This window comes from Castor canadensis, chromosome 5 (assembly GCF_047511655.1).
Source record: "Castor canadensis chromosome 5, mCasCan1.hap1v2, whole genome shotgun sequence".
Taxonomy (NCBI): Eukaryota; Metazoa; Chordata; class Mammalia; order Rodentia; family Castoridae; genus Castor; species Castor canadensis.
The window spans coordinates 153,642,413-153,663,428 of record NC_133390.1 but is presented as its reverse complement, the minus strand read 5'-3'; the positions used below and the strand labels follow the sequence as shown (position 1 = coordinate 153,663,428).

The window sequence follows — 21,016 nt, the reverse complement described above, 5'->3', positions numbered from 1 at the left end:
TGTCACCACCCAGGTTGTCAGGGTCTCCCCTCTTGCCCCCAAATGCTTACTAAGATATTTTCCTAAAGAAATGGCCTCCCTGAGAGGAGTTCTGAGGATGCCAAGTCAGGCAAAGCAGACACTGGGTTTCCCTCTGCTGCTTCCTTACTGTATGCCTTTGTGCTGGTATTGTCACTTTTCTTAGTCTCACATTCCTAGTGAACATAGGAAGCTGAAAACAAATTAAGAACTCTTACCAGAGCTGCAGAGCTCTGCAGAACTGATACCTTATCTACCATCATAGCTGACGTACCCAGAGATACCTACACACATTCCCTTCCTTGAGTGTATAAGCTTTTTCTCGCCTCTGGACCTTTGCACGTGCTGTTCCTTCTTCCTGGAGCACTGTTCCCTTCACTCTTCCTTCCTGGTTAATTCTTTTGCATTTGGGAATCAACTTAGATGTCACTTACCTGGTGTAGGTGTCCAGCAGGTGTTCTCTAGTGCAAACCCCTCTTTGTCTTTGCAGCACTGTCACTGGCATTTGTTTGATTTGTCTGCTAAGTTAATGTTGTCTCCCCATCTGTCTTACATGAATGTAAGTTTCATGAGGGCAAAGATCTTCTGACTTATTTGCAGTTGCAGTTCTGGTACCTTGAAGAACAGGTTCCTCAATATAACACACATACACACACACACACACAATACATAACACAAACATAGAAATGAATGGGATGCACTCATGAATACATTCACAAGATGTAGCCCCAGGGCTTAGGCCAAGTAGGCACCCAGCCCCTGGTCTGCTTCAGTAGCCTCCCAATTCTGGGACTCTTTGCTCACATGCGGCCACCTGGTCCATTCTCTCTGTGTGCCAGGAATTTTCACGTCTGGAACGAGAGCTGGTTTGCACGGCAGGACCTGGGTCCCTCTTACAATGGCTGGCAGGTTCTGGATGCTACGCCCCAGGAGGAGAGTGAAGGTAAGGCTCAGTAGGTGGGTCCCAGACCCCACCATTCTTCCCCCATGCTGCTCACACCTACCCCACCCGCCCAGGTGTGTTCCAGTGTGGCCCAGCCTCAGTCACCGCCATCCGCGAGGGTGACGTGCACCTGGCCCACGATGGCCCCTTTGTGTTCGCGGAGGTCAATGCTGACTACATCATCTGGCTGTGGCACAAGGATGAGAGTCGGGAGCGTGTGTACTCGGACACAAAGAAGATCGGCAGATGCATCAGTACCAAAGCTGTGGGCAGCGATTCCCGCGTGGACATCACAGGCCTCTACAAGTACCCAGAAGGTAAGGGCCATGTGGCGGCCTTTATCAGCTTCCCCAGGATGGCCTGTGGCCTGCAGAGAGCCAGTGCAGGTGGCCTGGGGCCAGATCCTCTCTATAATGTTAGGATGGTGACAGATGCTTCTTGTTCAGCTGCGAGCCAAGTGTCTTTATTTCGGTTAAATGAACAGCTTGCTTTGCTCGCTAAGTACATCTTCTGAGTTAGGAGATTTCCCATGTACAATGATCACAGCTCCATTTCCCTGACCACTCGCCAATAACCAGGCTCTGCAGGGCAATCACACAGGATAACGGTAAATACTACCAGTCACAAGAGTGATGCTGACAGCACTGATTACATACTGAGCCCCTGGGAAATGTGGCACAAGGCATAGTGCAGACCACAGAGCACTAGACATAGCAGATCCTGGGCTTTGTCACCCGCCAGGGCTCCTGCCATAGTCTCTCATTCGTGGTCACTGGCATACAGAAGAGCCTATACCTATTAAGGTATAAAAACAAGACAGGTGGATTTTTTTCTCATAGCTAACTCCAAATACATACTTTAAAGTCTCTCCTTCCACAGATAGACAGGGCCCTGAGCCGTGCTGTGTTCTGATCCATGTATTTCCAGTCATTTCTCCTTGTTAAGACAATGTTCCCAAGTCAATAAGACTTCCAGTTCAAATTCAAATCAGAGCTTGTCTCCTCCCCTGCACTAAACACAAACCAGAACAGTGACCCCAGAAGGTTGCTGGAAGAGGGGACAGGTCTGCTCTGGGCATCTCCACCAGGGGTAAAGAGAGAGGTCTTGACTGACTGTCTCTACCATAGTGTGCCCCTTCAGGTCTGTCCCCTGCTCAGTAAGACAGGCAAACAGACCTCCCACAGGGAAAGAATCCCAACTTCCTCTTCCTCTTCTGGTAGGCATTCCCAGGCTTTACCAGCTGGCCCCTTCTTGTTGCAAACCTAACATTGATTCATTGAAGCCATACACAGCCGTACACATTGAACATTGATTAAGCCCCCATACACAGCTCATAGGCACCACCTCCCCTTGGTTCCCGTCTCTAGGAACGTGGGGTTTGCTTGAGAGTGACTGCCTCTCTTCTGTCTTCCCTTACCGTCTTGGGGTGGCAGTGGAAGGTGGTGGTGGGTTTGAGGCCTCTCTGCACTGGCACCTGTCTCATAGGTCCTGCAGTCTGGTAACATCTGCAGTTAGATTCTGGAATTTAGAATGTGGGGGTCTTTGGAGTCTTTGGTCCTAAGTTTTGGCCAAAGCCTCAGAAAAATTCAACATCCTATTACATGACAATAGTGAGATGTCTTACCCAGTTGGCGAGATGCTAGTTGTCAGCATTTTTATGTGAAATTTCCTGATCCAAAGTTGATGACAAATAAGTAAATTTTTGTTTAAATCTTTTTTTTTTTTTTTTTGTGGTACTGGGGTTTGAACTCAGGGCCTACACCTTAAGCCACTCCACCAGCCCTCTTGTGAACTATTTCTCCAGGCTGGCTTTGAACCAAGATCCTCCTGATCTCTGCCTCCTGAGTAGCTAAGACTACAGGTATAAGCGCCCTGTACCTGGTTGAATTTTTATTTAAGTAGAAGACTGAGAGTGTAGCTCAGTGGCATAGCACTTACCTAGCATGCACAAGGCCCTAGGTTCCATCCCCAGCACCACAGGGGAAAAAGTCATTTAAATAGAAAGACAAATACAATCTGCATATGGCTCTTGATCTGCCACTGTGAGGCCTCTGAAGTGGTGACAGAGGGGCAGTTGTGCCCAGAGAAGTAAGGTGTGGGCCTGGTGGAGGAGGAAGAGGCTGCTGTCACTGATGATGGTGGTGCCCTGCAGGGTCCCGGAAGGAGCGGCAGGTGTACAGCAAGGCGGTGAAGAAGATGCTCAGCGTGGAAGCCTGGGGGAGGCGCACGTGGATCCGCAGGGTTGGTGGCCGTGGCCTCTGGCGTGATGACCTCCTGGAGCCGGCCACCAAACCCAGCATCACTGGCAAGTTCAAGGTGCTGGAGCCACCGAGGCTGGGCCATGACCTGAAGCTGGCTCTGTGCTTAGCTAACCTCACCAACCGGGCCCAGAGGGTTCGAGTGAATCTGAGTGGTGCCACCATCCTCTACACCCGCAAGCCAGTGGCCGAGATCCTGCATGAATCCCATGCAGTAAAGCTGGGGCCACAAGAAGGTAAGAACAGCCTGGCGTGGTGGGACTGGTAACCTACCCCCTTTTCCAGGTGTATGGAGGGGTGGGCTTCCCTGGAGCTGCATTGGTTCCCAGGAAGGAAAGGGGCATTCCTGCACTTGGTACTCAGTGCCTTGCCTGACAAGAAAACAGAGCCTTGGAAGGGCAAATAATGATAATACAGTCCACAGTGCTATAAAGATAATAAAATTCCACATCTGGTGGCAAACTGACATGATGGTGAGGTTACTTATAGTCCCTAAATCATCCTAACTTGTATGAATGTTTACAGATGGAACATTCTGGAAGCATTTCATAAAGTACAGAGTATGCAAGCTGAGTGTGGTGGCTCCTGCCTGTAAACCCAGCTGCTCAGGAGGCAGAGACTGAGAAGCTCATGGTTCAAGGCCAACCCAGACAAAAATTCAGGGAGACCCCATCTCAACCAATAAGCCAAGCACAGTGGCATGCACCTGTCATCCCAGCTACATGGGAGGAATAAGTGGGAGGATCACAATCTGAGGCTGGCCCTGGGCAAAACTTGGAGACCCTACCTGAAAAACAACGATCAAAAAAACATTGGGGGGGACATGGCTCAAGTGGTACAGTACCTGCCTCAAAAGCATGATGTCTTGAGTTCAAATCCTATATCACTAAAGCAAAACAAAACAAAACAAAACAAAAAACCCAGAGTATGCCTTGTGTGACTTTCCTCAAATCCACAACACTCTGGAGTCCACCCGGACCCAGGTGTCCTGCATGAGAGGAATAGACCCGTAAGAGCTGTTCACTAAGTTCCAGGCTGTCCTGAGACCTCTGATGTGAGGGCAGGAGCCCAGCCACCTGGTAGTCCATCCCTCCGAGGAGGAGCCTCACACCCAGAGGCCAAAATCACAGTCAGTGCAGGTGATGCAGGACCTGTTCCCAGGCAACCTGGTCCCAGAGACACACTCCTGAACAAGGGGAGGGAAGGGGCGAGGCCGGGTTCCAGGCTGGGAATGCTGGGCCTCAGGACCCCTCACCTCAGCTGACGGGTGACTGCACACGGCACCATGGGGCAGGTTGCCCACAGCTGCTTCAACAGCCTGATGGGACATTGGCTAAAATCCATCTTTGGAATTTCACTGCCACATGAAGGGCCTTGGGTCTTTTGAAGGTATATATATATATATATATATATATATATATATATATGACATATATATATATGTCTTATTCGTGGATTTATTATTCATAGTCAAAAAATAAATTTAAAAAAGCTCTCAGTCCATCCCGCATTATGGCCTGTTGTATTTAAATAATTGCATGATCTTCTGGGTGTCTCTCTGCCCTTACTTTTGGTCCCCAGAAAGCAAGGTGAAAACGAATGTGCTTAATTGAAGTGACGAAGTGAAAATTTGAGATTTGCTGAAAGGAGGCTTGTCCCTAGCGAAAGGTGGGCAGTGTTTTGGGGAAATGAATCAGGCACTCAGTACAGCACCAGTGTCTGTGCGCCCTGAGCTTACACGGTTATCCTCAACGGTTGTCCTTGGAAGCGGGTGCTCACAGATGCAGAGTCCATTGTACACACATGTGTGTCTGTCCTCTCTCTGTCTCTCTATGTGTGCTTCTCCTCTCTCTCTTTCTCTCTCTCTCTATATATATATACTTATCTATCCATCTATCAAGCTTTCTCTCTGTCTCTGTCTCTGTCTCTCTCTCTCTCTCTCTCCTCTCACATGCCATCTGAACTCTGAAAATTCAATTGAACAAAGTTTAATTACTGTCGCTCCTCTAGACCATTTCCTGGCGAGTGCACCTTGTGAGTTTTGACAGGCACAAAAACACATGAAGGAGGTGTCACACATTTTTTTAGCTCTTTGTGTCACAAAATCTAAATCATAAAATAACACTTCATAATGAAATATTAATTAACATCCACTTTCCCCTGGCTTTTAATGATTTTTTCATCTTAAAAGTAATACATATTCATTAAAGACTTCAAGAGCAAAAGAGAAAAATTGCCTACGATCTCACCACCACCTACGAACTGTTAACAAGTTTCCTTCCAAGTTTGAATGCCTGCTTGCGTTTTGAAAAACATGGTTCTAATTAAATATTGCAAGTACTCATTAGTTCCTTGCCCTTTTCATATCGTAATTTAAATATTGTATAATTCCTTATAAATATCATTTGATAGATACGTAATGGTGATTTATTTTATCTTTTGGTAGTTATCGGCTTATTGCTATTAAAAATAACACTTAAAGTTATCAGCTTATTGCTATTAAAAATCTCAGTGGGTAGATGCCTGCCTAGCAAGCACAGGTCCTGAGTTCAAACCTCAATTAAAACAAAAACACTAAAATAAATATCTTGCTACAAAAACATTCCATTTTTTTTTCTGGATTTTGTACTATTTTGTTAGAATACATTATTGTAAGTGGAATTCTTGAACCCAGTGGTTTGATTATCAAAATATACACTTCACTAGAATACATAACTTATATTTTAAGTTAATAGACTTTTTTTAACAGTTACAGGGTTACAGAAAAGTTGAATGGAAGTACAGAGAGTTCCCATCTCTTCACCACTTCCCCTCCCTCCTCTTGTTAATGACGTGCTGTGCGTTGGTGTGGTACATTTGGTACAATTGGTGAGCCACTGTAACGCATTACTTTTAACAAAGTCGATGGTTGACATCGGGGCTCACTCTTCATGATATACAGCCTGTGGGTTTTGAGAAATGCATCCTAGAATGCATCCACTGTTTGAGAATCATACAAAATAGTTTCACTATCCTGAAACTCTGGAACTTCACTGCTCATCCCTCCCTCCCTTCCTGTCCCTAGATCCCAGCCTCCACTGCTGTATTAACCCTCTCACGGCTTTGCCTTTTCCAGAACCATGGTTGGAATCATACAGATGGTAGGCCATTTAGGTTGGTTTCTTAGCAATAGGTATTTAAGGCTCCTCCATGTTTTGTTTTGTTTTTTCATTTCCTTTTACCACTGAAGAATGTATGTATAGTATATACATATATGTGTGTTGTATGCTAGTGTATATAAATACAACTTATTTTTATATACATAAATATAGACATATATACAGTTTATTTATAAATGCAATTTATTTATCCATTCATGTAGTGAAGGCATCCTGGCTGCCTTCAATTTGGGGCACTTATAAATAAGGCTACTTTAAAGACCTGTATTAGTCCCTTTTGTGCTACTCCAAGGAAATACCTGAGGCAGGCTAACTTTATAAAGAAAAGAGATTTAGGGTTGGTGAGCGGGAGGTAGGATGCTCAGAAATCACAAAAGCTGGGGTATCAGTGAAGCCTTCCCACAGCCCATGGGCTGACCAGGATCCACAGAGAAGGGGAATTTGGAGACATTGCCAGGAAGCTGGCCTCGTTGAACTGGAAGCCTGAGGTGGTCCTTTGGTCTCCCTCTTCTCTGTGGCTGGAGTGAGTCAATTCCTGATGAGATGAATTATCAGTGGATTAAAGGTTTCCTGAATAATTAGGGAAAATTGAGACAGATCACCGGGAGCTTTTGGGGAGCCCATCTGGTGCCATGGTATCTTACTGGCCTGAGTTTGAATCCCACCTCATCTTGGCTCCTTAATGTAATTGCTGTGTGACTTTGGACAGGAAATTACCCTCTCTGAGCCATTGGCTCCTTCATCTATGAACTGAGGAGAATAATGCCCATCTCAGGATGACTGCAAGTACACAGGGTATACATCTATTAGTTGGGCATTTCTTCCCTCCCCCTGGGTGCCACTGAAAAAGAACATCGAACCCCCAAGTCTCACCTCTGCTTTCCCTTTCAGAGAAAAAGATCCCAGTTGCAATATCTTATTCTCAGTACAAAGAAGACCTGACTGAGGACAAGAAGATCCTGCTGGCTGCCATGTGTCTTGTCACCAAAGGAGAGAAGCTCCTGGTGGAAAAGGACATCACTCTGGAAGACTTCATCACCATCAAGGTGACTCCATCCACATCCACAGCCCATTCCTAGCAGAGCTGGAGAGGGCACCAGAAGCCAGTGCCTTGGGCACAGGCTTTGTCTCTCAAGGGAGGGGAGGATGTGGGTGCAGGGGGATGGGTATGACAGTAGCACTCTGTAGCACATGAGCAATGCGCCATCCTCTGGCCCAGCCAGGACCACAGGCTCCCTGGGGTGATGGGGAGGACAAGAGGTGGCTCACGGTGCTCTCCCCAGGTCCTGGGCCCAGCCGTGGTGGGACTGGCGGTTATGGTGGAGGTGACAGTGGTCAACCCGCTCTCGGAGAGCGTGAAGGACTGTGTGCTGATGGTGGAGGGCAGTGGCCTGCTCCAAGGACAGCTCAACATTGAGTAAGTGGCAGCCTGGGGGCTGGGAAGGAGAGGGGCTGCCTTCCCCTTCCCCATGGGATGGGCCAGAGAGAAGCAGCTTGGGCTGGGCACAGGAGAGGTTCTGTCTGGATCCCTGGGAATAAGCCCACTGCCCAGCATGGCAGCCTTTGATCTGTTAATCAATAATTTGCTCAAACTCACAGCAACTCTGCTCCCACTCATAGCATTGACTCGTGTTTCCACTCACTTCCCATTGACTTGGTCATCACTTGCTCGTTCATTTATTCATTCACACAATCTTTTAATTTGTTTTGGTTTGTTTGGTTTGGTTTTTGAAGACAGGGTCTCCCTACATGGTAGCCCAGGCTGGCCTATAACTCATGATCCTCCTGCTGGGATTATAGAAATGTACCAACATGCCCAGCTTCATCCAAACTTTTATTCACATTTTTCACTCACTCATTCCTTCACTTATTCATCTACTTGATTCAGTTTTGATTGGTCATTCATCCACTCATTTTACTTTTACAAAATAATGGGTTACATTATGACATTTTTGTATTTTGTACATGTATACAATGTACTTCAATCACATTTACCTCCATCATTCTTTCTTCTCTCTACCCCCCTCACCAGGCAGTACTGGAGTTTGAACTTAGGTCTTTGTGCTTGCAAAGCAGGCACTCTGCTTGAGCCATACCTCTAGTCCCCCAATTGTTCCTCCTTGCCTCACTACTGGTTCCAACATCACTCTTTTTTTTTTTTTTTTTTTTTTTGTAGTACTGGGGCTTGAACTCAGGAACTCAGGGTCTCACACTTGTTAGGCATGTGCTCTACCACATGAGCTACTCCACCAGACCTTTTTTGGGTTGGGTATTTTTGAGATAGGGTCTCTCAAACTATTTGCCCTGCTGGCCTTGAACCACGATCCTCCTGATCTCTGCCTCCTGAGTAGCTAGGATTACAGGTTTGAGCCACCAGCACCTGGCCACTTATTCTTTAATTTGCTCACCAAATCATTCATTCACTCACTCACTCACATTCCATTCACTCATGAACTCATTTACTTGTTCATCAGTCATTCACTCATTCATTCTTCCCTCCATTCACCTCTAACATCTAGTCTTTGATCATGCCAACCCATGTTCTGAGTCCCGCGTAAGTTGTTAAGAACACTAAGATAAGCAGATGGGGCTCTGCTTGGAGTACTCTCAGGGACCAATGGCCTTTCCCAGGAGAGGAGTGTGATTTGTGCAAACCGGGATGGCTCTCTAAAGTCCAGGGGATCAGAGGCAGCTCTTGAGTGAGGGCAGGGTGAGGCCAGGGAGAAGGTGGCGCTGATATTTGAGCTAGGCCTTAGGTGATGAAATGAGGAGCTTTTCTGGCATCAAGAGGGAAGGAGGACAGCGTCTCTGTGGCTGGGGTAGTCAGAGAAGGTGTCCTGAAGAAAAGAAACTGATCTACCTTTACGAAGGGCACTCTGGGGGGAAGAAGTGTAAGGTATGTTCGTGGAACTCACCGGAGGTGAAGAGTGTGAGTGGTAGCTGGGAAGAGTGAGCTGGAAACATGAGATGAAGCTTGACTGTTAAGCCATGAAGTGACCTTGATCCTGAGGGTGCTGGGAAGCCACGGACTAGACAGCCAGATTCAGGAAGAAGAGAGGACTGATGCTAGGCCTTTCCCCCTGCTCTTGCCTCCAGGGTCCCCAGCCTGGAGTCCCAAGAGAGAGCATTGGTCCAGTTCAACATCACTCCCTCCAAGAGTGGCCCAAGGCAGCTGCAGGTGGACCTTGTCAGCCCCCACTTCCCAGACATCAAGGGCTTCGTGATGGTCCACGTGGCCACAGCCAAGTGATGGGTCAGGAGGAGCTGAGGGGGGGGTGGAGCCCCCTTGCCCTCCTGTCCATCTCTTTGTCTTATCCATGTGGAGAGCCAAGAGGCCTGGGTTAGTCCTGCTTCCCTACTTTGTGAGTTTAGGCAATTCCCTTCCCTCCTGGGCCAGTCATGCTTAACCTTTTGGACAAATGGACAATGTAGGAACCTAGAGATCCTCTACCCTCTACCTCGCAGCTACGAGGCCTGTGCGCCGAGCATCACAGGAGCCCTGGACCATCTGGCTCTGCCATCTGTCCAGCCAGCTAACCTCTCCTCACTTCTCTCTTGGTTCTTCAAGTGCTCTGGCTACATCCAGACCCAAAAAATCCTCCCTGAGGCCTGACTGAGGACCCAGAATATTAGATCTGGAACCTAAACATCCCTGAGCACCCCCATGACAGAGAAGGAGGGGTTTGCTAAGGCCATAGGCAAGTGATAGGCAGAGTCAGGGACCATGTGCAGGCCATTCACCCCCATCTAAGTGTTACCCCAATATCAGGTTCTTAAAATTATTCAATTTTAAGCGATGGGAGATTTTCTCCCAATGGAGATGAAAGCTCTGTATTCAAGTGACTATGGCTGCCTGAAAGCAACTGAAGATGAAGAAGGGACATCAAATCAGGTTGCATTTCTCTAAAATCCACAGCCTTGATCTAATCTGGTTAAGATCATCACAGAGCTCACAACGACCATCCCCATTCACCCGATGCCTCTTTCTCTGGAACCAGCTACACTGACTTTGGGAAACACCCCAGCAGCTTGCACTATGCAAATCAATCATGCACTTGGCATCAATACAGGACACAGACCCCTGGGACAGGGGCCACAGGAGACACCACTAGGCCAAGGTGATGTGCACTGGATGTGTAATTCAGCTCTAAAACCTTCTAGCCAGCCAAGGGAATTAAAATTAATCCTATAATTTAAGAAATCCGGACAACAGCAACAAAACAGGCCCATCTGAGCCAAGACGCCTCTTGGACACCAATTCAGATGAGAGTAATTTATGTACAGGGTCTTTGCCAAGAAAGGGGATCAGGCAAAGGCACGGACATGTGCAATACATGGTCCTTGAGCTCTCTGTGCAGGCCTGCCTCTGATGATTCCACAGAGTGTGCAGATGGGCCTTGCAGACTGGATGAGCAGATGTGTTTAGAGTCGGGTCCTTGGGCTGCCTCGGCTCCAGAACCCCCTTTCCACACCCAGGCTTTTTATGTGGGTCCCATGTAAGAGGAGCAGCTGGAGGTACAGGGTGGGCAACCATTTTTTCAGGGTTAAAGTTAGAGGAAGCCAGGCACCACTCAGTAAAAGGGGTCATCTCAGAAGGGAGGCTCTGCAGGACAGCCAGGAGGGGTCTCCCCTGGTGCTGCCCCCCACTCCTCGCTCTTCCAGTAAGTGCAGCTGCCTGTCTTCCTCAAGCTCCACCTGCCACAGGTTGAGTTTCCCAGGAACCCAATTCCAAGCTGGAGTTCAGGATGTCCAATGTTGACTGGGGACCAACCACTGTAGCAGGGGATGGGAGAAGCAGGAGTAGGCAGAGGGAAAGTCAAACCATGATGCATCCCCGTGGTTGCCTCAGGGACCTCACAGGCAGCTCTGAAGCTGGAATGGCCTGTCAGAGCTGCCCAGGCTAGGCCAAGATGGCTGGGCCTTTCTATGCTGGCATCTGTCACTGATTCACCCAGAAGAAGGTGTGACTGTAGGGAGGGGAGTGCTCCATGGCTGGGACATCCCTGAATTGGAGGGCAGCTTGAGGGGCATCTGCTGGCTGCACTACATCAAGTGGAGCAAGGACCCCCCCCTCCACACACACACACACTGCTGAGGGTCTGGGCTGCATCTCCACATTCCCACCCTGCATTCTGTTCAGCCCCAAGGACAGGACAGTGGCATAAGGTCTCCATACCTGTGCTCACGGGGATTAACCTCTAGCTGGTGAAGACAGGTGTTCAATAACAACATTTTAAAAGACATGAAAGCAAAATGAGAGATAAAAGTAAACAAGTAAATAAACTTTTCAGTAAATAAGCTATTAAATTTAGTGATACATGCCAAAAAGAAAAAGTGACGGACTCTTCTCCCTGAAGGGTGAGGTTAGGATAGCCCTACTTTAGAGAGAGAAAGATCTAAGAAGGCTGAAATGTTCATAGTAACAATAAAAGTAATGATTAAATTAGTGTGCATAACAGGAACTGTTTCAGGTGCTTTGCTCATATTAATTTATTTATTTATTACTTTATTTAATCCTCATAATAACTCTATGAAGTAGGTACTATTATTCTGTCTTCTTTCCAAATGAAGAAGCCAGGGTACAAAAACATTAAGTCTCTTACATATAGTTGCACAGTATTTGAGTGGTATATGTGGCATTTGAAGTCAGGCCATCAGTGATAGCTTTCTCAGACACTGTTTACATGAAGGACCAGCTGTGCAAAAGTCTTGGAAACTGTGTTCCAGACATAGAAATAGATATGCTAGTTTGGGGCTTGCATTAATCAGTTTTCTGTTACTATAACAAAATACCTGAGGTAATCAACTTATGAAGAGGAAAGGTTTATTCTGGCTCACAGTTTTGGAGGTTTCAGCCATGATCAATTGGCCTCTTTGCTCTTGGGCCTGTGGTGAGGCAGCACATCAGGGTGGGGAGCCCATGATGGAACAGTTTCTCACCTCCTGGTGGCCTGGAAGTGGAATAGAGAGTAAGACGGTGGGGCTAGAGTCTCAATATCCTCCTCAAAGGGCATACCCCCTTAGGACCAGAAGTCTTCCAACTAGGCCACACATCTTAAAGCTCCATTACTTTCCAATATTGACCTGGGCAGGGACAAGCCTTTAACACATGGGCCTTTGGGGGACATTGACCCAAACTATAGCACTCTCAATAGCCCTTATAGGAGGTCCCCTTTCTCACGCAGTCTTGTGGGGCGATCAATTCCTGGCTCCCATCCCCAACAGCCCCTTCTTCTTCCTCAGGCTGTGGAATACCATGCCTTTTTCAGTCTGCCTCCAGCACAGTCCAGGCTGCCTTCTGGGACATCGCCTCCTAGAGATTAGTATGGAGGGAAAGTGCTAAGGGCATGAAAGGGGTGGCAGTGGTGGCAGAGCCCTAGGCAGCATCCTAACCAGGCGAGTTCTTCCATGATAGAGTTGCTGTGTTCCTCTTACCAACAGCTATATAACAAACCGTCCCATAACTTAAGGCTCAAAATAACGACAACCATCATTTTGCTTGTGAATCTGCAATTGGGGCAGGGCTTGGTGGGCATAGCTCCTTCCTGCTCAACTCAGCAACCACTGGACCATCTCAGGGACTCCGGCCTGGAATCATCCTTTACTCACCATGCTGGTGGCTACTGGGTGTTGACAGAGCCCTGTGCTGGCACTGTTGATTGGAACAACTGCCCACAATCTCTCCACATGGCCTGGACTTCTCTCCAGTCAGGGCAGCTCATTGCCACGTGAGCATCTCAAAAGAGCAAGTGCCAAAGAAGACATACTGCCTTCATGGCTGAGCATAGGAAGTCACCTAGTGTCATATCTACCTCATCTACTTATCAACTTCCCAGGTTCAAGAAGAGGGGAAGTAGACTCCAATTTATGACAAGGCATGGGAAGGTTGCAGAGGAACCTGAGGGACCAGAATGCTTTAGCTGTTTTTGGAAATAGACAGTCTGCCATACTGTCCACTGCTGCCTGGGTCTTGACCCTCTGGATATCATGAGATTCCACTTTCCCCTGGATCCGCTCTGTCTCTCAGCATCCTCTGCATTTTGTACTTAATTTCTTCTCTCTGCACTTTTGCTTAAGCCAGTGAAAGGGGGTTCTTTTGATTGCAGCCAGGAACCCTACTACATGCAGACCCTGAAGAGGTGAGCTTGATGCGTCTAAGGCATGGAGGGGAGTCAAAGTGGCCCAAGTGTCCTGGGGCTCATGGCTCTCTTCCTTTTCCCCATTTTTATTAGGATATATTCGTTGCACAGGAGGATCTCATTGTGACGATTCCAAATAGGCTTATATTGTACATTGGTTAGGTCACCACTTAAAGCAATTGTAAGAAGTTTCATCGTTCTTTTCCATGCATGTAGATGAAGCCCATCACCCATATTCCCTCACCTTCACTTCCTCCGTTCACCCTCCCCTCCCACATGCCCCCACACACTGTGCCCATTTTACAGTCCTGTCCTTCATTATTAATTCCAAGGTCAATGCTCAAAGGGGTTTCTCGATGTGTCTCCACTGTGACCATTCTTTACTTTGGTCCATTCAGCCCTTCTGTCACTCTCCCTTACCCTCTCCCTCCCACCCATTATTCTACAGCTTTCATTATGGATTGTTACATCCTCTGCCTGCTCAGATGTTATGTATTTCAATATCGCTGACACTCTGTCATTCTCTTTTCCTTTCCCCCCTTGCCTAAGTTCCACAGAGAAGTTCCACTGTTACAGACATGTTTTCCATATGAGTTTGCATGTGAACACATTCGTTTTTGTGTATACGTTTGTCTTTTGCATCTGTCTTCCACATAGGAGAGAAAACACGCTGCCTTTGTCTTTCTGAACTTGGCTTACTTCACTTAACATGATGTCCTCTGCTGTATTCATTTACCTTCAAACCATGTCTTTTCATTCTTCCTTATGGCTGAATAAAATTCCATTGTATATATGCCACATTTTCTTGATCCATTCATCAGTTGTAGGGTGCCTGGGTTGTTTTCATAGCTTGGCTATTGTGAATAGTACTATGGCAAATATCAGTGCACAGGTGTCTCTGTTGTGTCCTGACTTATGTTCCTTTGGGTAGATGCCCAGGAGTGGCATCACTTGATCATACGGCAGTTCTATTCTTAGTTTTTTAAGGAATCTCCATTCTGCTTTCCCCCATGGTTGTATTGATTTGCATTCCCACCAAGAGCTCCAAGGGTTCCTGTTTCACCACATTCATGGCCATCTTCTTGACATTGGTCAGCAGCCCTGACCTCCAAGGTGGCAATCAACAAAGTCTGAGGCTGGTACCGTGACCCTGACCCCTCCAGTAGCCTCTCACTTGAGGCCTCTCTGCAGTCTCTGCAGGTCTTAGAGGCTGTCTCTCAGAGAGATCCCTGGCCTCTCCTTTGGTGGTCAGGCAGAGTGGGTTATAGAGTGTTTCCTAAGTTGAAACAAGCACAGTGATGGGTCATCGTGGTAATGGTGGAGCTTCTATCAGCCTTCTCCAGAGACACAGATCCAAAAGGCTTCACACACTGAGGGAATAGGTTTTACTATGAGAAATTTGCTCATGTGATTATGGAGGCTGATATGGTGGGACCCAGGAAGAAACAATGCTTCAGTATAAGGCCAAAGGCAGGAGAAAGCACAGCTTAAAGGCAGTCATGCAAGGGGTGTCCAGCTTACTCAAAGGAAGGTCAACCTTTTTGTCATATTCAGATCTTCAACTGGTTGGATGAGGCCCACCCACATTAAGGAAGGCAATCTGTTTTAACTCAGTCTACTGATTCAAATGTTAATCTCATCCAGAAACATCCAGAATGTTTGGCCAAATGTTTGGGCAAGTGAACACAAAATGAACCATCCCAGTCAGCTACTGCATGGCCCTCAGGAAGCAGTGTTACACAGCTTGGCTATTGCCATTTGTAAAGTTGGTGCTCATCAAACATAGGTATAGGAGTCAATATTGACTAATAACAACAATGACACATAATGATTGTTTATATGTGCCTCGGGGATACACAATATTCTTATCTCTATTTTACCATCTCTGAATGTTGTGCAGCTTCTCAGAGGTTAATAACTGGTAACGGTTGGGCAGACTGTGAATTCAGGCAACCCAGCTCCAGAGCCATGGGGACCATCAAAGGGCCTATTTCTTTATCTTCCCCTGGGATTTTTCCCCAGTATCTCTCTGTAATGAAAGAGGGGCTCCCCTGGGTGGGCATGCGTTTGTGTGTATGTATGTGCATGTGTTTTGCTGGTTTTACAGCAACAGTGGCCACTTTCACTATGTGACAATGGCCTCATTCCTTCCCACTTTCAAAGGCATTTGCATTGTTAGAAAGACAACTGGAGAGGGCAAGACTTACTCTAGATTAGTGGAGTGAGTTTCAGCAATGGAACTTACTTGGATCAAGACCTCCCAAGAATCCCCAATTTTAGGATGGCTGTGGAACTGGGGTAGGTTTTAACATCTTCCTCACTAGGATTGGGGCAAGGCATACTGCCCAGCCTAAAAATCAGCCCTTTTTCACACTGTCCTCTCCCTGGAGAGGTCATAGACCAAGGTGCCCATAGGGAACAGCTGCAGCCCTGAGAGCTGTGTGAACAAGGGAGGTTATGCTGAGGGGAAGCTCAGCTTGGCCATTTTCTACTCTAGGCAAGGCAGAGCTCCAAGTCCTTCCAGAGCCACAGGGCTGGTCTGGATAGACAAAGATGCCCTGGTGATGCATTTGCATTATTTATGCTTCTTGGGTAAATGGAGGAGCTGTGATGCGTTCAGCAATCGGGGCAGATGCACATTATCATTACCTCTCTTCAGCATTGTACTGGAGACCTCCAGGGCAATAAAGGAAGAAAACAGCATGGCTACCTACAACAAAAAACTGACCAAAAATCTTATAAGGTGGAATTGCAATGCTCATAGGGGTCTCTGAGAAGCTGCGACTTCTACCTGGAAAGCTAGGGAGGCACGCGCATGCGCAGGAAAGATGTAGGAAACTCTCACCTCCGCTGACCTGGAGTCTGCATACACAAGAAGTGACGGATGAGAAGACTTGCAAGCTTCCTGCCTGCGAATCGAAGGTATGCACCAACACACAGAAAGAGCCCTTCCACAAGGCCCGGGGGACTTATCATTCAAGGCATTTAAGAGACTCTCTGTCCAATTATTTGCCAACTAATAAGCTAACCCAGCAGAGACTTCAGTGACTATCACAAGTTTACAGAATTAGTACAAGAAATAGACTAAACAAACAACAAAAAGTCACAGCAATTGGGGTGGTGGAGTGGCTCAAATGGTAAGAGTATCTGCCTAGCGAGCTCGAGGCCCTGAGTTCAAACCCCAGTACAACCAAAAAACAGAAAAAAAGGCACAGCAACAAACACTGGGGAGGGAGAGGAACTTCGTTTCCAGATTATGGAGATACTTATTTATTTAAAATGTCTGTTTTAAATATATATATATGAGACATAAACAAGAAAACATGGCCCATGTCCAAGAAAAAAAGAACTCAAAGTGTCCCCAAGGAAGCATAGACATAGAGTTTAAAATCAAAAAGTTTCACTCAGCTGCTTTAATATGATCAAAGAGCCAGGCTATGGTGGCTCGCACCTGTAATCCTAACTACCCAGGAAGCAGAGATCAGGAGGATCGGGTTTAAAGCCAGCCCGGGAAAATAGTTCAAGAGACCCTATCTCAAAAAAACCCATCACAAAAAATGGCTGGTGGAGTGGCTCAAGGTGTAGGCCCTGAATTCAAACCCTAGTACCACAAAAAAAAAAAAAAAAAAGAAAAACCATATATATATATATATATATATATATATATACACACACACACACACATGTGTACATGTATACATGTATATGTATATGTACATATGATCAAAGAACTAAAAGAAACAAGGCATAGAAAACTAAACAAGGATGAGAACAGTACCACTGAGGAATGGACATCCGGGGAGAGGGTTAGACAGAAATTCTGGAGTTGAAACATAATTACACATAATGAAAACCTTCCTGGAGGGGCTCAACAGCAGATCTAAGCTGGCAGAGGATAGAATCAGACTGTTAGGGCCGTCATTTCCTCCTGAGGGCTCCCTGTGCAGCTCATGTTTCATAAAGTGCATGCTTAACTCCTGATCATCTGTCTACCTTATGCCAATCTAATTCACAGGCCCAGCCAGGACCCTGGAAGAGGTCTGTCTCCTCACACCCACCCCAGCAATTGTACCCCTGCTTATTTAACCCAGAGATGAAGCTTGTGTCCACACAAAAACCTATACAAGAATGTATATATAGATTTTATTGACAATAACCCAAAACAACAAACAACTTAGATATCCTCCATCTTGTCACTAATTAAACACACTGTAGCACAACCATACTGTGGAAGAACTAAAACACACAAAAGCACCTAGAAGAGTCTCCACGGAATCACACTGAGTTAAGAAAGCCAGTCATAGCTGGGCACCAGTGGCTTGCGTCTATAACCCTAGCTACTCAGGAAGCAGAAATCAGGAGGATCCATGCTCGAAGCCAGCCTGGGCAAATAGTTTGAGAGACCCTATCTGGAAAATACCCAACATAAAAAAGGGCTGGTGGAGTAGCTCACATGGTAGAGTGCCTACCTAGTGAGCATGAGACCCTGAGTTCAAGTCCCAGTACCACCCAAAAAAAAAAAAAAACACACAAAAGCAAGTCATACACTTTCAGCAAAGCATCAGGATACAAAATCAACATACAAAACTCAGTAGTCTTTCTATATACCAACAATGAGCAGACTGAGAAAGAAATCAGGAAAACAATCTCATTCACAAAAAAATAAATAAATAAAATAAAGCACCTAGGAATAAACTTGACCAAGGAGGTGAAAGGCCTCTACAATGAAAACTATAAAATGCTGAAAACAGCAATTGAAGAACTAGAAGCTGGAACAATCGTCCATGTTCATGGAGCAGCTGAGTTAATACTGTGAAAATGGCCATACTACCCAAAGCAATGTACAAACCCCATGCAAGTCCCATCAAAATCCCAGCATCATTCATCACAAAAATAGAAAAATTGATCCTAAAATTCATATGGAGGCACAAAAGACCCCAAATGGCCAAAGCAATCCTGAGAAAAATGAGCAAATACTGGAGGTATCACAATACTTGATTTCAAGTTATACTCAGAGTAATAGTAACAAAAACAGCATGGTACTGGCACAAAAAGAGACATGTAGACCAGTGGATTAGAATAGAAGACCCAGAAATAAATCCACACAGCTACAACAAAAGTACCAAAAACATACATTAAAGGAAAGACAGACTCTTCAACAAATGGTGCTGGGAAAACTAGACACCCACTTATAGAAGACTAAAACTAGATCCCTATCTCTTACCCTGTACAAAAGTCAAAATGGATCGAAAATCTTAATCTAAGACCTGAAACTTTGAAACTACTATAGAAAATCATTGAAACTACTATTTGAAGACATAGTCACAAGCAATGACTTTCTGAATAGCCCTCCAATTGCTCAGGAAATAAGAGCAAGAATTGAGCTAGGTAGGAGACAGTGGCTCAGGCCTATAATCCTAGCTATTCAGGAGGCAGAGATGAGGAGGATTGTGTTTCGAAGCCAGCCCTGGCAAATAGTTCAGAAGACACTCTCTTGAAAAAAACCCATCACAAGAAAAAGGACTGGCAATGTCTCAAGTGATAAGAGTGCCTGCATACCAAGCATGAGGCCCTGAGCTCAAACCCCAGTGATGCTGGGGATAAAAAAAAAAAATTAAGAATTGATAAATGGGGTTGCCTCTCACCTGTAGTCCTAGCTACCCAGGAGGCAGAGATCAGGAGGATCATGGTTCGAAGCCAGCCCAGGCAAATAGTTCCCTATCTCAAAAAAACTCATCACAAAAAATAAGGGGGTGAGAGGGGCTCGTGGAGTGGCTCAAGGTGTAGGCCCTGAGTTCAAATCCTAGTACCACACACACACACACACAACAGCTGGAGCTGCTGGAGGCTTGGCTCAAGGGGTAGAGTGGCTGCCTAGCAAACACAAGGCTCAGGGCTGGTGGAGTGGCTCAAGTGGTAGAAAACTTGCCTAGCAAGTGTGAGGCTCTGAGTTCAAACCCCAGTACTGCCAAAATTTTATTAAAAATAAAATTAAAAAAGAGTTATAAATCTTCTGTACATCAAAGGAAACAATTTCCAGAACGAAGAGACCACCCACAGAATGGGAGAAAATCTTTGCAAGCTATTCATCAAAGGATTAACATTCAGAATATATAAAGAACTCAGAAAACTAAGCGCCAAGAGTAACAATCCAATTAATAAATGGGCAAATGGATTGAACAGATAGTTCTCAAAAGAAGAAGTGCAAATGGCCAATTAACACATGAGGCAATGCTCAACATCTTTAGCTATAAAGGAAATGCAACTCAAAATTATATTGAGATTTCATCTCACCCCAGTCAGAATGTCAATCAAGAAAAACAACAAATGCTGGTGAAGATGGGGCGGGGGGAAGGAACCCTCATACACTGTTGGTGGGAAGGTAAACCGGTGCAACCACTATGGAAATCAGTATGGAGGTTCTTCAAAAACCAAAAACAGACCTACCTTATGACCCTGCCATATCACTTTTGGGCATATATCTGTAAGTCAGTATACAATAGAGACACCTGCACACCCATATTTATTGCAGCTCTACTCACAACAGTCAAGCTATGGAATCACAGCCTAAGTGTCTAACAACTGATAAGTGGATAAAGAAAATATGGCACATAGGCACAGTGGATTATTATTCAGCCATAAAAAGAATGATCTTAGGTCATTGGCTGGAAAATGGATGGAACTGGAGATCATCAGGTTGAACAAAAGAAGCCAAGCTCAGCAAGACAAGTATCATGCATTTTCTCCCATTTATGGAATCTAGGCCTACAACAGCAAAAACAGTAATATTAATGATATGATTATAACAGGGGACTATCTTGTGGGGAGGACCAATAAAAGGGGGAAGGGAAATAGAGTCTGTGATGGGATGAATAGGATCAAAGTCCATTTTATATATATGCTTGAACATAAAGAAATCCTGCACATAAAATATAAAAAGAAAGTGAGACAGAAGGAAGGAAGGAAGGAGGGAGGGAGAGAGGGAGGGAGAGAGAGAGAAAGAAAGAGAAGGAAGGAAGGAAATAAGGAAGGAAGGAAAGAAGAAAGAAAGAAAGAAAAAGAAAAAGAAAGAAAGAAAGAAAGCCAACAGGGTCCTTGCTGTGTTGGAATGTGCTGTGTCTTGACTGAGTCGATGACAACATTCTGTCGTGATACTGCACTGGGTCTTGCAGGATGTCACCATTGGGGCGAACTGGGTAAGGGGTACAGAGGATTGCCATATTGTTTCTCATAACTGCATGTGATTCCATAGTTTTCTCAAAATAAAAAGGTTAATTTTAAAATAATTCTTTGAGATTTGTTTTACTGCCTAGCATAAGGTCTAGCCTCAGGACATCCCGCACATGCTTGGAGGAAAGTGTATTCTGTTGTTGGGTTCTATAGATTTGATAGTTCAACAGAGTCACAAAAACTGCTCTGAAGTCTTTGCTAAGACATCTGGGCCCACTCAGAGATTTTGAGTAGTGACTTTAGAGTTAGTCAGCTCTCCGTCTCTGTGAC

General features: G+C 45.8%; 1 protein-coding gene across 3 annotated transcripts in view; it reads left to right on the top strand.

Annotated features, from left to right (window-relative positions):
* The window catches only part of Tgm6 (transglutaminase 6), a 37,267-nt gene extending 16,810 nt beyond the window's left edge, over positions 1–20,457 (top strand). Inside the window, exons 8-13 of one of the 3 annotated variants that reach the window (XM_074074468.1) lie at positions 858–961; positions 1,036–1,278; positions 3,114–3,455; positions 7,269–7,423; positions 7,661–7,794; positions 9,474–20,457. In XM_074074468.1, the coding sequence (XP_073930569.1) occupies positions 858–961; positions 1,036–1,278; positions 3,114–3,455; positions 7,269–7,423; positions 7,661–7,794; positions 9,474–9,627 (1,132 nt within the window). In that variant the 3' untranslated portion in view covers positions 9,628–20,457. Of the gene's footprint in view, positions 1–857; positions 962–1,035; positions 1,279–3,113; positions 3,456–7,086; positions 7,173–7,268; positions 7,424–7,660; positions 7,795–9,473 lie in introns of those variants that run through there. The other 2 variants (XR_012448195.1, XR_012448196.1) reach the window with 2 other exon arrangements.
* The last annotated feature ends 559 nt before the right edge of the window (positions 20,458–21,016 follow it).